Raw genomic sequence first — 13,764 nt, 5'->3', positions numbered from 1 at the left:
ATTTGCTCTGTCTGCAGTTGTACCCAAACATTGGCTTGTCCTTCCTCACACATTCATTACATAATCTATTTGAAAATCTACTGTTCCTCAGCTCTATCATACTGGTTCCTATCCCCCCTGCATATACAGAATATGATATACAAGAGAAGACAACAATGGAGAAATTCCCTTTATATCTGAATGGTTCTGACAGGAGCCATACAAGGATAGTTCTGTGGAATTAGATGAACTGACGGTTATTGTCGAGCAACAGCCTGATTAACCATCTTGAATGATTTGAGAGGAAAAGGGGCATGATTAATTGGTGACAGACCCACAGGTATGGCTCTAGTGCACAAAACATTTTGTAGTGAAGTGGTTTGCTGGCAGTAGCATTACTGGGGAAAGGCAAGTTTTAAAGCATCTGGGGAGGGGGAGGGCAGCTGGGTGTCAATTAGAATTAAGATAGATGAAGAATGGAGTTTTTAATGAGTAAACATTGAATTAACTTAATTTTTTGCATCCTTCACATACGTGAGTAAAAATCTTTATATTACATCTCCATCTAAATGTGCAATCATAGCAATTTATAATAAATAGAACAGTCATTGCAACATAGAAATACCCTCATATCAGCGTGAGTTAATGAGTCTGATGGGCTGGTGGAAGAAGCTGTTCCGGAGCCTGTTGGTCCTGGTTTTTATGCTGTGGTACCGTTTCCCAGATGGCAGCAGCTGGAAAAGACTGTGTGGTTGGGGTGACAGGTCCCCAATGACCCTACGGGCCCTTTTTTCATACTTGTCTTGTAAATGTCCTGAAGCAGGGGAAGCTCACAACTCCAGATGCACTGGACCGTCCACACCACTCTCTGCAGAATCTTATGATTAAGGGAGGTACAGTTCCCATACCAGGAAGTGATGCAGCCAGTCAGGATGCTCTCAATTATGCCCCTGTAGAAAGTTCTTAGGATTTGGGGGCCATACCAAATTTCTTCAACCGTCTGAGGTGTCAGAGGCACTGTTGTGCCTTTTTAACTACACAGCTGGTGTGTACAGACCACATGAGGTCCTCAGTGATGTGGATGCCAAGGAACTTAAAGCTGTTTACCGTCTCAACCCCAGATCCATTGTTGTCAATAGGGGGTTAACCTATCTCAATTCCTCCTGTAATCCACAACCAGCTCCTTTGTTTTTGCAACATTGAGGGAGAGGTTGTTTCCTTGACACCACCGTGTCAGAGAGATGACTTTTCCCCCTGTAGGCCACCTCGTTATTGCTTGAGATAAGGCCAATCAATGTAGTGTTGTTGGCAAATTTAAGTAGCAGATTGCAGCTGTGGGTGGTGACAGAGTCATGGGTATACAGGGAGTGAAGGAGGGGACTTAGTACACAGCCCTGAGGGGCTTTTATGTTGAGGGTCCAACACAGCAACCCAAAGAACCGCAATCATTTTAACTCAGTGAAGAAGTAAGTGGAAAATTTACCAGGCTACCTATGAATGAAAGGGAATTTCACTTTTTAACCCTCTTGAAACACTTTGTGTAGGGGATTGGATATAATACTACTATAACCCAGCAGGGATAGGCTACTGAAAGGAATACACGCACCTCTTCACATGTCGGAACCTGGCTGTGTGCTCCATGCAAAGCCTTCCAAAGGGCTGAATCGTGGACCCAAGCTCGACTTTCCAAAATCTGCTCTTCGATGTTGTTAAGGTGTTTCACCATATCACGGGAGAGACCCTCTTCTGCCCGAATCAACACTTCTATCACCTAATGAAGAGTATCATCAATGTTAGTTTTTCAGTTGGACATTAGCTCAAATGAACCTATCATAGTATGCCTCTTGGAACGCAGCAGGCCAGGCAGCATCTATAGGGAGAAGTGCTGTTGACGTTTTGGGCCGAGACCCTTCGTCAGGACTAACTGTTAGTGCTGATGAAGGGTTTTGGCCCGAAACGTCGATAGCGCTTCTCCCTATATATGCTGTCTGGCCTGCTGCATTCCACCAGCATTTTGTGTGTGTTGCTTGAATTTCCAGCATCTGCAGATTTCCTTGTATTTACATGGTATGCCTCTTGTCCAGTTAAGAATGCGGACAACACGGCAGTGTAGCAGTTAGTGCACAGCCACTGGGATTCAATTCCCATTGTTGTTGCTATGGAGTTTGTACGCTCTCCCTGTGATTGACTGCGTGAATTTCCTCCGGGTGTTCCAGTTTCCACCCACATTCCAAAAGACGAATGGGTTAGTTGTGGGCATGCTATGTTGGTGCCTGAAGCATGATGACACTTGTGGGCTGCTCCCAGCACAATCCTCACTGATCTGATTTGACACAAAAAACATATTTCATTGTGCGTTTTGATGTACAAATAAAGCTAACCCTCAAGTGTAGTTACCATGCACAGAACACAGCAGTCAATTTGCACAGCAAAGTCCCACAAAAATCAACAAAGTAACGACTGAATAATCTATTTAGCTCTGTTGGTTGACGATGTCTCCATAGCATTCACAAGTGCCTCAGTACTAGTACTGATGATATTGTCTCTGGCCCAGCACAGAGTACAAACCATTGAAGCTCAGCTGCCAATTTAAATCTGATAGCACACTACATCACCTCAAAGGCTTTGGTGCCAATTCTTTTTAACATCACTAGAATAAATTCCCAATTATTAAATTAAAGTTTACCTATTATTTAATTCTGGTGTCATTACTGAGGGTCAGCCTAACTCCAAGCCACTAGGGGAGGTTAGGCAAAGAAAGAGATTAATCCTATTTTCCCAGGCCAGACTGGAGGGACAGGTTCTTCAAATCACAGTAAAAATTAATCTCAAGCCATGCTGGAGATACTAGGCCTTGAATGCAAAAACTCACTGGTTTTAAGTGCAAGTTTGTGGAGCTAGCTAAATAAATCAAAAATCCCACTGAGTTATTAATAAATCAGATTAAAAAGATGCAACAAGCTCAAATTCTACAAGCAATAGAACAATGATTCTCAAACTGAAAATATTTAAAGTATCATAACGTCCAAAACAAAAATACTGTGATAAAATTGTACCATCAAAGCACAGGACTTAATTAGCAAAATTAGAAACACAGAAAACCTACAGCACAATACAGACCCTTCAGCCCACAATGCTGTGCCCTCTTGTGCTAGCCACTTCAGCCCTGGGGAAAAAGCCTCTAACTATTCACACGATCAATGCCTCTCGTCATCTTATACACCTCTATCAGGTCACCTCTCATTCTCCGTTGTTCTCCAAGGAGAAAAGGCCGAGTTCATTCAACTTATTCTCATAAGGTATGCTCCCCAATCCAGGCAACATCCTTGTAAATCTCCTCTGCACCCTTTCTATGGCTTCCACATTCTTCCTGTAGTGAGGCAACCAGAATTGAGCACGGTACTCCAAGTGGGGTCTGACCAGAGTCCTATATAGCTGCAGCATTACCTCTCCGCTCCTAACCTCAATCTCACGATAATGAAGGCCAGTGCAGTTTACCTTAACCCCAGAGTCAAATTGTGCAGCAGCTTTAAGTGTCCTATGGACTTGGACCCCAAGATCCCTCTGATCCTCCACACTGCCAAGAGTCTTACCATTAATACTATATTCTGCCATCATATTTGACCTACCAAAATGAACCACTTCACACTTATCTGGGCTGAACCCCATCTGCCACTTCTCAGCCCAGTTTTGCATCCTATTGATGTCACGCTGTAACCTCTGACAGCTCTCCAAACTATCCACAAGACCCCCAACCCTTGTGTCATCAGCAAATTTACTAACCCATACCTCCACCTCCTTATCCAGGTCATATATAAAAATCACAAAGAGAAGTGGTCCCAGAACAGATCACTGAGGCACACCACAAGTCACCGACCTCCATGCAGGATATGACCCGTTTACAACCACTCTTTGCATTCTGTGGACAAGTCCATCCTGGATCCACAAAGCAAGGTCCTCTTAGATCCCATGCCTCCCTACTTTCTCAATAAGCCTTGCATGGGGTACCTTATCAAATGCCTTGCTGAAATCCATTTACACTACATCTACTGCTCTACCTTCATCAAAGTCTTTAATCACATCCTCAAAAAAATTCCATCAGGGTTGTAAGGCACGACCTGCCTTTGCCAAAGCCATGCTGACTATTCCTAATCATATCATGCCTCTCCAAATGTTCATAAATCTTGCCTCTCAAGATCTTCTCCACCAACTTACCACCACTGAAGTAAGACTCACTGGTCTATAATTTCCTGGGCTATCTCCACTCCCTTCCTTGATTAAGTGAACAATATCTGCAACCCAACAATTCTCTGGAGCTTCTCCCGTCCCCATTGATGATGCAAAGATCATTGTCAGACAGTCAGCAATCTCCTCTCTCGCCTCCCACAGTAGCCTGGGGTACATCTCATTTGGCCCCAGAGACTTATCCAACTTGATAAATGGTTCGGCACAGCCAAGAAGGACCAAAAGGCCTGTTTCTGTGCTGTAATGTTCTATGGTTGATGCTTTCCAACAGCTCCAGCACTTCCTCTTTCCTAATGTCTATATGCTCAAGCTTTTCAATCCACTGTAAGTCATCCCTACAATCACCACGATCCTTTTCCATAGTAAATACTGAAGCACAGTAATCATTAATAATCTCTGCCATCTCCTCCAGCTCCAAACACACTTTTCCACTGTCACACTTGATTGGTCCTATTCTCTCGTCTTATCCTCTTGCTCTTCACATACTTGTTGAATGCCTTGGGGTTTTCCTTAATCCTGTCCACCAGGACCTTTCTCTGGCTCTCCTAATTTCATTCTTAAGCTCCTTCCTGCAAGCCTTATAATCTTCAAGATCTCTATCATTACCTAGTTTTTTTTTTAAACCTTTCATAAGCTTTTCTTTCCTTCTTGCCTAGATTTACAACGGCCTTTTTACACCACGGTCCTGTATCCTACCAAATATACCGTCTCACTGGAATGTACCTATGCAGAGCGCCACGCAAATATCCCCTCAACATTTGCCACATTTCTGCCGTATATTTCCGAGAACATCTGTTCCCAATTTATGCTTCCAAGTTTCTGCCCGATAGCCTCATATTTCCCCTTACTCCAATTAAAAGCTTTCCTCACTTGTCTGTTCCTATCCCTCTGCAATGCTACGGTAAAGGAGATAGAATTGTGATCACTATCCCACTGAGAGACCTGACACCTGACCAGGTTCATTTCCCAATACCAGATCAAGTACAGCCTCTCCTCTTGGAGGCTTATCTGCATATTGTGTCAGGAAACCTTCCTGAACACAACTAACAAACTCCACCCCATTTAAAGCCCTCACTAATCAGTATTTGGGAAATTAAAATCTCCCACCACAACAACCCTGTTATTACTACACCTTTCCAGAATCTGTCTCCTTATTTGCTCCTTCATGTCCCTGTTACTATTGGGTGGTCTATAAAAAAGCACCAAGTAGTTATTAACCTCTTCCTGTTTCTAACTTCCACCCACAGAGACTCAGAAAACAATCCTTCCATGACTTCCTCCATTTCTGCAGCCTTGACGCTATCTCTGATGAACAGTGTCACGCCCCCATCTCTTTTGCCTCCCTTTCTGTCCTTTCTGAAACATCTAAAGCATGGCACTCTAATGTAACCATTCCTGCCTCTGAGCCATCCAAGTCTCAACGGCCACAACATCTTAGCTCCAAGTACTGATCCACGCTCTAAGCTCATCTGCTTTGTTCATGATGCTTCTTGCATTAAAATAGATACATCTCAAACCATTGGCCTGAACACATCTTTTCTCTATGACCTGCCTATCCTCCCTCTCGCACTGTCTCCAAGCTTTCTCTATTTGTGAGCCAACACCCTCTTCCTCCATCTCTTCAGTTCGGTTCCCACCCCCCCCCAAGCAGTTCTGGCTTAAACTCTCCCCAACAGCCTTCGCAAACCTCCCTGCCAGGATATCAGTCCCCCTTGTATTCAAGTGCAACCTGTCCTTTTTGTACAGGTCATGCCTGCCCCAAAAGAGGTCCCAATGATCCAATGTCCCTTGCTCCAATCCCTCAGCCACACATTTATCATCTAGCTCATTCTATTCCTATTCTCACTGTCACATGGCACAGGCAGTAATCCCAAGATTACTACTTTTGAGGTCCTGCTTCTCAACTTCCTTCCTAACTCCCTGTAGTCTGTTTTCAGGATCTCCTCCCTTTTCCTACCCATGTTGCTGGTACCAATATGTACCACCATCTCTGGCTGTTCTCCTTCCCCCTTCAGGATATCGTGGATGCAATCAGAAACATCCCAGACCCTGGCACCTGGGGGGCAAACAACCATCCGTGTTTCTTTCCAGTGTCCACAGAATGGCCTATCTGACCCCCTAACTATAGAGTCCCCTATCACTGCTGCCTTCTTCCTTTCCCTACCCTTTTGAGCCACAGGGCCAGACTCTGTGCCAGAGGTGCAGCCACTGTTGCTTCCCCCAGGTAAGCAGTCTCCCCCAACAGTACTCGAACAGGAGTACTTATTGTTAAGGGTTACAGCCACAGGGATACTCTCTAGTATCTGACCTTTGCCTTTCCCTCTCTTGACTGTTACCCACTTATCTGTCTCTCGAGGCCCCAGTGTGACTACATACCTATAGCTCCTCTTTATCACCTCCCCACTTTCCCTGACCAGACAAAGGTCATCAAGCTGCAGCTCCAGTTCCCTAACACAGTCCCTAAGGTGCTGCGGCTCAACGAACCTGGCGCAGATGTGGCCTTCTGGGAGGCTGGGAGTCTCCCGGACTTCCCACATCTGACACCCAGCACAGAACACCGGCCTCATAGACATACTTCCTGTTTCTATTATACACAGGCAACCTACCTCACCCTTGACCCATTATTGCCAAAGTCCTCATACTCTGTCTACCTCTACCTTGTTGCCTGCTCTATAAAGCTGTCTTCTTTTTGAACTCTTCCCATTGGTCTAACTCGCTGTCATCCACGTGATAAACTGAGACTGATTTCCTTTGATCAGTGGATAAATAACAATTGTAATTGCATTCCTGGGAGCCTTTGATTAAAATGATTAATCTTTCACTGCCACATAAGCCTTCCACTTCCCCACATCTATAAACTCCTCCTGTTCCAGTGAGGTATTTTATGTTCGCCATTCTGACAGTTTCTTCTGGAGTCTCAAAGCAGAAGAAGAGCTGTATTACTAAACTAAGTAAGGAACAGCACATCGTTAAATGAACGCAGCAGAAAATGCATGGCTGTAAAAGACTTCATTCATTGATGTACAGTACTGTGTAGAAGTCTTAGGCACCCTAGCTATATACAAGCTATATACAGTACCATAGTAATTTTATATAATCACTGCCATAAAAAACTTTCATGACATACGCGAGTGGTGATAAACCAGATTCTGATATGGTCTCTATTATGGACTGAGTGGAAAGGGAACACAGAGAGGGGAATCTTTTCCTTCTTCAGCCCTTAGCTCCCAGTGGAGCACAGGCCATCGATGACCTCCTGTCTCCATCATCCTCTGTTCTGAGCCAGTTCCGAGGGTGGACAAGGAATGTTCCTATTGTGTAATTTTGGCAACATCTCTCTTCCATGTGTTCTTAGGACATCCCTTTTTCCACAGGTATTCCATTTTCACACCTGCCCGGTGATGTCAGTCGGCTTCCTGAAAGTGTGGCCAATTCACCTCCGTCTCTGTTTGCGTATTTGTATCTCTATAGATTCCTGGTTAGTGTTTTCCCCACCATGTCTGGTTGGTTACTTTGTCAGTCCACTGAGGTTTAGGATCCTTCTCAAGTACTGATCGATGAAAGCATGTTTTCTCCAGGTTTCAAAGCCATATAGGAGCACTGTTTTAACATTTGAGTTGGAAGATTCTGATCTTGGTTTACTTTAATCTGACTCTGGACGTCCACACATATTTAAAGATTTTGAAAACTACTCTGGCCTTGTTGATCCTGGCTTTGACATTCTCAACCATTCCACCACATATACTTACAATGTTTCCAAGATAGACAAGGAAGTCACCTCCTTCAGGGTTGTATCTCTCATCACTGTGGGTCTATTGCTGGTGCAGTCTATCTTCATCACTTTTATCAACATTTAGTCTTAGACCCAGTATGGTGGAGTTATTGTTCAAGAGTGCTGATTTCTCCTGCATCTGCTGGTTAGAGCTAGACAGAATCAGAATTAACCGGCAATGTTGTGAAATTTGTTAACTTTAGGGCAGCAGTACAATGAAATACATGATAAATAAATATAGAGAAAAGGAACTGAATTACAGTAATAGAGAAAACAAACTGAACTACATAAGTATGTATGTCTATGAAAATTGAGTGCAGAAAAAAAACAAATTAAAAAAAGCAGTGAGGTCGTGTTCATGGGTTCAATGCTCATTCAGAAAATGGATGGCACAGGGGAAGAAGCTGTGCCTGAATCACTGAGTGCATGCCTTAAGGCTTCTGTACCTCCTTCCCGATGGAACAGGGCACGTCTTGGGTGGTGGGGATCCTTAAATGATGTGCGCCACCTCCCTAAGGAATCACTACTTGAAGAGCGATGCCTTGCAGTGCAGGGTGATGTCACCTGCAAACTCTAGGCCATCAGGTTGCCGCCACAAAATCCGCTGGATTACATTTTGTTTTTCACTTGTCTGTTTCATTGTCCAGTGCACTGCCAACAGGAACAGGAAAGGAGCCATCAAAGGGCCCTGCTTCACCCAAGTGTTGACATTGAAGTTGTCTGACCGTTTTCCTACATGTATGACTTTGCATGATATCTTGTTGTAGGACTTCCAAATGATATAGATACATTTCTGCAGTAATCCACAATGTTTCATAAGTTTCCGTAGGGCGTTTCTGTCTAAGTAATCAAAGCCACTCTTGTAGTTGATGAAATTGACATAGAGAGAAGTATTCCATTTGATTGACTGTTTTATGATCATTCTTAAGGTAGCTATTTGGTCTGTGCAGCAGCCATCTTTCCAAAAGTTTGCTTACTGGTCCCTTAAGTGCTATGTCAATAGCTTGCTGAAAGTGCTGAAGAATAATTCTATTTAGCACCTTTCAGACCACACACATGATTGCCAGCATTATACGAAACAGCACATAATGATGATAATGAATCATAAATCACTATCAGATCTCCCTCGGCCTCCGCTGCTCCAGAGAAAACAACCGAAGTTTGTCTATTTTGATGTTAAAAATTAGTCTGTGGCATTGCAGCTCACAAAAGTAGTTGCTTTAAACTGGTTAATTTTGCATCAAGTTATTTTAGACCAGGTGGCAATTTTAAAGACACAAGAAACTTCCAAGGGTTGAGTTGTCCAATACCATTTAAAGACACATGCATATTTCTACAGATGTAATATGGACAGCATTTAAATGGTTCTATCACTATATGGCATGGATGGACTACTGTACCAGATAGAAGTAAGCTGCAAATTTGTAAATTTAGGTAGCTCCATCATTAAGGACCCCCATCACCCAGGTCACATCCTGTTCTCATTGTTACCATCAAGGAGGAGGTATCGAAGCCTGAAGACACATACTCAACAATTCAGAAAGTTTCTTTCCCTCTGCCATCCGATTTCTGAAAGGAGTATGAACCCATTAGCCCTACCTCACTAATATATTTTTGCACCACTTATTTAATTCAACTATTTAATATATACTAACTGTAAGTAATTTTTTCTATGACTATATATTGCATTGTACTGCTGCCAAAAAGTCAATAAAATTTCACAATGTATGCTGGTGACTTACGCCTGCTTCTGAACACTTGGTTGCAATTTGCTGCCTCAATTCATTGTTGGGAATGTAACATAGTGGTAGAGTTACCTGATTGATAACACACAAGATCCTACTTCAATAACCGATAAATCAAACCTTCTCCAGTAAACTAATTAAACCAAGTTTGCAATTGTAGTGCTGACAGTGAAATTAATACTTTATTGCAAAACTAGAGATGACTAAAGTGATAAAAGCAGCGGCTCTCTCGGTGGATGGGTGTAATAACCACCCTTGCTGTTGCTTCTCACATCTGGAGACAGAGAAAACTGCAGCAGCAGGCTCAATTCACAACACTCGAATTCATCCATCTCTGTTTACACTCCTGGCTCACCATAAAGAACTGGGGAGTTAGATTACAATCAAAACCCAGTCTAAGTAATCAGCCAGTTACAAAAGAATGAGATGACACATTTTGCCAGAGTCAGAAAAATACAGCACAGAAACAGGCCATGCAGCCCATGCCAAGCCATTTAGAAACATAGAAAACCTACAGCACAATACAGGCCCTTCGGCCAAGAAAATTGTGCTGAACTTGTCTTAACCGTAGAAATTACCTAGGGTTATCCATAGCCCTCTATTTTTCTGAGCTCTATGTACCTGTCCAGGAGTCCCTTAAAAGACCCAATCGTATTCGCCTCAACCGTCACGGCAGCCAATTCCTTGCGTAATCTCCCTGCGTAAAAAATTTACCCCGACATCTCCTCTGTACCTACTACCAAGCACCTTAAAACTGTATCCTCTCAATGTTAGCCATTTCAGCCCTGTGAAAAAGCCTCTGACTAGCCACACAAGCAATGCCTCTCATCATCTTTTAAACCTCCATCAGATCACCTCTAATCCTTCGCCACGCCAAGGAGAAAAGGCCAAGTTCACTCAACCTATTCTCACTAGGCATGCTCCCCAATCCAGACAACATTCTTGTAAATCTCCTCTGCACCCTTTCTATGGTTTCCACATCCTTCCTACAGTGAGGCGACCAGAACTGAGCACAGTACTCCAAATGGGTTCTGACCAGAGTCCTATATAGCTGCAACATTACCTCTTGGTTCCTAAACTCAATCTCACGATTGAAGGCCAATGCACCATATGCCTTCTTAACTATGGAGTCAACCTGCGCAGCAGCTTTGAGTGTCCTACGGACTTGGACCCCAAAATTCCTCTGATCCTCCACACTGCCAAGAGTCTTATCATTAATACTATATTCTGCCATCATATTTGACCTACCAAAGTGAAGCACCTCACACTTATCTGGGTTGAACTCCATCTGCCACTTCTCAACCCAGTTTTGCATCCTACTGATGTCCCGCTGTTACCTCTGACAGCCCTCCACACTATCCACAACAGCCCAACCTTGTGTCATTAGCAAATTTACTAACCCACCCCTCCATTTTCTTATCCAGGTCTTTTAAAAATCATGAAGAGTACGGTTCCCAGAACAGATCCCTGAGGCACACCAATGGTCACCGACCTCCATGCAGAATATGACCATTTCGCTACTCTCTTTCTTGAACAAGGGAACAACACCTGCAAACCTCTAACCCTCCGGAACCTCTCCTATCCCCATTGATGATGCAAAGATCATTGCCAGAGGCTCAGCAATCTCCTCCCTCGCTTCCCACAGTAGCCTGGGGTACATCTCATCCGGTCCAAGTACTGATCCACGCTCTAAGCTCATCCGATTTGTTCATAATACTCCTTGTATTAAAATATACACATCTCAAACCATCGGTCTGATCGTTTCCCTTCTCATCACCTGCCTATCCTCCCTCTCGCAAACTTTCTCCAGTTGTGATCCAAAAGTCTCTTCAGTTTGGTTCCCACCCCAACAAGCAATTTTAGTTTAAACTCTCCCCAATAACCTTTGCAAACCTCCCCACCAGGATATCTGTCCCCCTGTGATTCAAGTGCAACACGTTCTTTTTGTACAGGTCATGCCTGCCCCAAAAGAGGTCACAATGACTCAGAAATCTGAATCCCTGCTTCCTGCTCCAGTCCCTCAGCCACACATTTATCATCCACCTCATTCTATTCCTATACTCACTGTCATGTGGCACAGGCAGTAACCCCAGATGACTTGGTCCTGCTTCTCAACTCCCCCCCTTTTCAGGACCTCCTCTCTTTTCCTAACTATGTCGGTGGTACCAATATGTACCACGACCTCTGGCTGTTCTCCTTCTCACTTCAGGATATTGTGGACATGGTCAGAAACATTCTGGACCCTGGCACCTGGGAGGCAAACTACCATCCATGTTTTTTTCCTGCGTCCACAGAATTGCCTGTCTGACCCTCTTATCTATAGAGTCCCCTATCACTGCTGCCATCTTCTTTCTTTCCCTAACCATCTGAGCCACATTTAAACTGCCTATTCCCATCGAGCTGCACTGGAACCATAACCCTCCATTGCCCCTAACATCCATGTATCTATCCAAACTTCTCTTAAACGTTGAAATCTTGCTTGCTTGCATCACTTGGCAGCTTGTTCTACACTCTCATGATCCTCTCGAGTGAAGAAATTTCCCCTCATGTTCCCTTTAAACTTTTAATCTTTCATCCTTAATCCATGTTCTCTGGTTGTAGTCTCACCCAACCTCAGTGGAAAAAGCCTGCTTGAATTTACCCTATCTATACCCCTCACAATTTTGTGTACCTCTAATGAAACTTTCTCACTCTTCTATGTTCCAAGGAATACAGACAGACAGACATACTTTATTGATCCCAAGGGAAATTGGGTTTCGTTACAGTCGCACCAACCAAGAATAGTGCAGAAATATAGCAATATAAAACCATAAATAATTAAATAATAATAGGTAAATTATGCCAAGTGGAAACAAGTCCAGGACCAGCCTATTGGCTCAGGGTGTCTGACACTCCGAGGAAGGAGTTATAAAATTTGATGGCCACAGGCAGGAATAACTTCCTATGACGCTAGGTGTTGCATCTCGGTGGAATGAGTCTCTGGCTGAATGTACTCCTGTGCCTAACCAGTACATTATGGAGTGGATGGGAGTCATTGTCCAAGATGGCATGCAACTTGGACAGCATCCTCTTTTCAGACACCACCGTCAGAGAGTCCAGTTCCACCCCCACAACATCACTGGCCTTACAAATGAGTTTGTTGATTCTGTTAGTGTCTGCTACCCTCAGCCTGCTGCCTCAGCACACAACTCCTAACCTATTCAGTCTTTCCTTACAACTCAGGTCCTCCAGACTCAGCAACATCCTTGCAAATGTACTCGGTACTCTTTCAAAATTGTTTACACCTTTCCTGTAGGTAGGTGACCAAAACTGCACACAATACTTCAAATTAGGCCTTACCGAAGTCTTATACAACTTCAACTACCATCCCATCTTCTGTACTCAAAAAGCTTTCTTTCCTAACCTATTTACCTGTGATGCCATTTTCGATTAATTATGAACCTATATTCCCAGATTACTTTGCTTACCAGACTCGTCAGTGCCCTAGAGTTTACTGTGTAAGACTGATCCTGATCGGTCCTACTGAAGAGTAGCACCTCGTACTTGTCAGCATGGAATTCCATCTGCCATTTTTCAACCCACTTTTCCAGCTGATGCAGATCCTTTGGCAAGCCATGATAGGCTTCCCCGCTGTCCACTACACCTCCAATCTTGGTGTCAACTGCAAAATTGCTGATCCAGTTAACCACATCATCACCCAGATCATTGATATAGATGACAAACAAAGGACCCAGCACTGATTCCTGTGGCACTCCTCTAGTCACAGGCCTTAAGTAAGGATCAGCACATCATTAAATGAATACAGCAGAAAATACATGGCTGCAAAAGATAGAGGGGCATCCATTCAAAACAGAGATGCGGAGAAATTTCTTTAGCTGGGGGTAGTGAATTTGTGGAATTTGTTGCCACATGCAGCTGTAGAAGCCAGGTCATTGGGAGTAATTAAGGCAGAGATTGACAGGTTCTTGATTGAACACGGCATCAAAGGTTACAGGGTGAAGGCCAGGAAATGGGGTTCAGAAG

At 43.7% G+C, this 13,764-nt stretch overlaps 1 protein-coding gene across 3 annotated transcripts in view; it reads right to left on the bottom strand.

Annotated features, from left to right (window-relative positions):
• rbl1 (retinoblastoma-like 1 (p107)) overlaps positions 1-13,764 on the bottom strand; it is a 120,282-nt gene that overhangs the window by 46,654 nt on the left and 59,864 nt on the right. For all 3 annotated transcript variants that reach the window (XM_073062282.1, XM_073062283.1, XM_073062284.1), the window contains one exon: positions 1,586-1,750. In XM_073062282.1, the coding sequence (XP_072918383.1) occupies positions 1,586-1,750 (165 nt within the window). The remainder of the gene's footprint in view (positions 1-1,585; positions 1,751-13,764) is intronic.

This window comes from Hemitrygon akajei, chromosome 11 (genome assembly GCF_048418815.1).
Source record: "Hemitrygon akajei chromosome 11, sHemAka1.3, whole genome shotgun sequence".
Classification (NCBI taxonomy): Eukaryota; Metazoa; Chordata; class Chondrichthyes; order Myliobatiformes; family Dasyatidae; genus Hemitrygon; species Hemitrygon akajei.
Note: the sequence above shows the minus strand (reverse complement) of the source record. Positions and strands in the feature narration are given on the sequence as shown.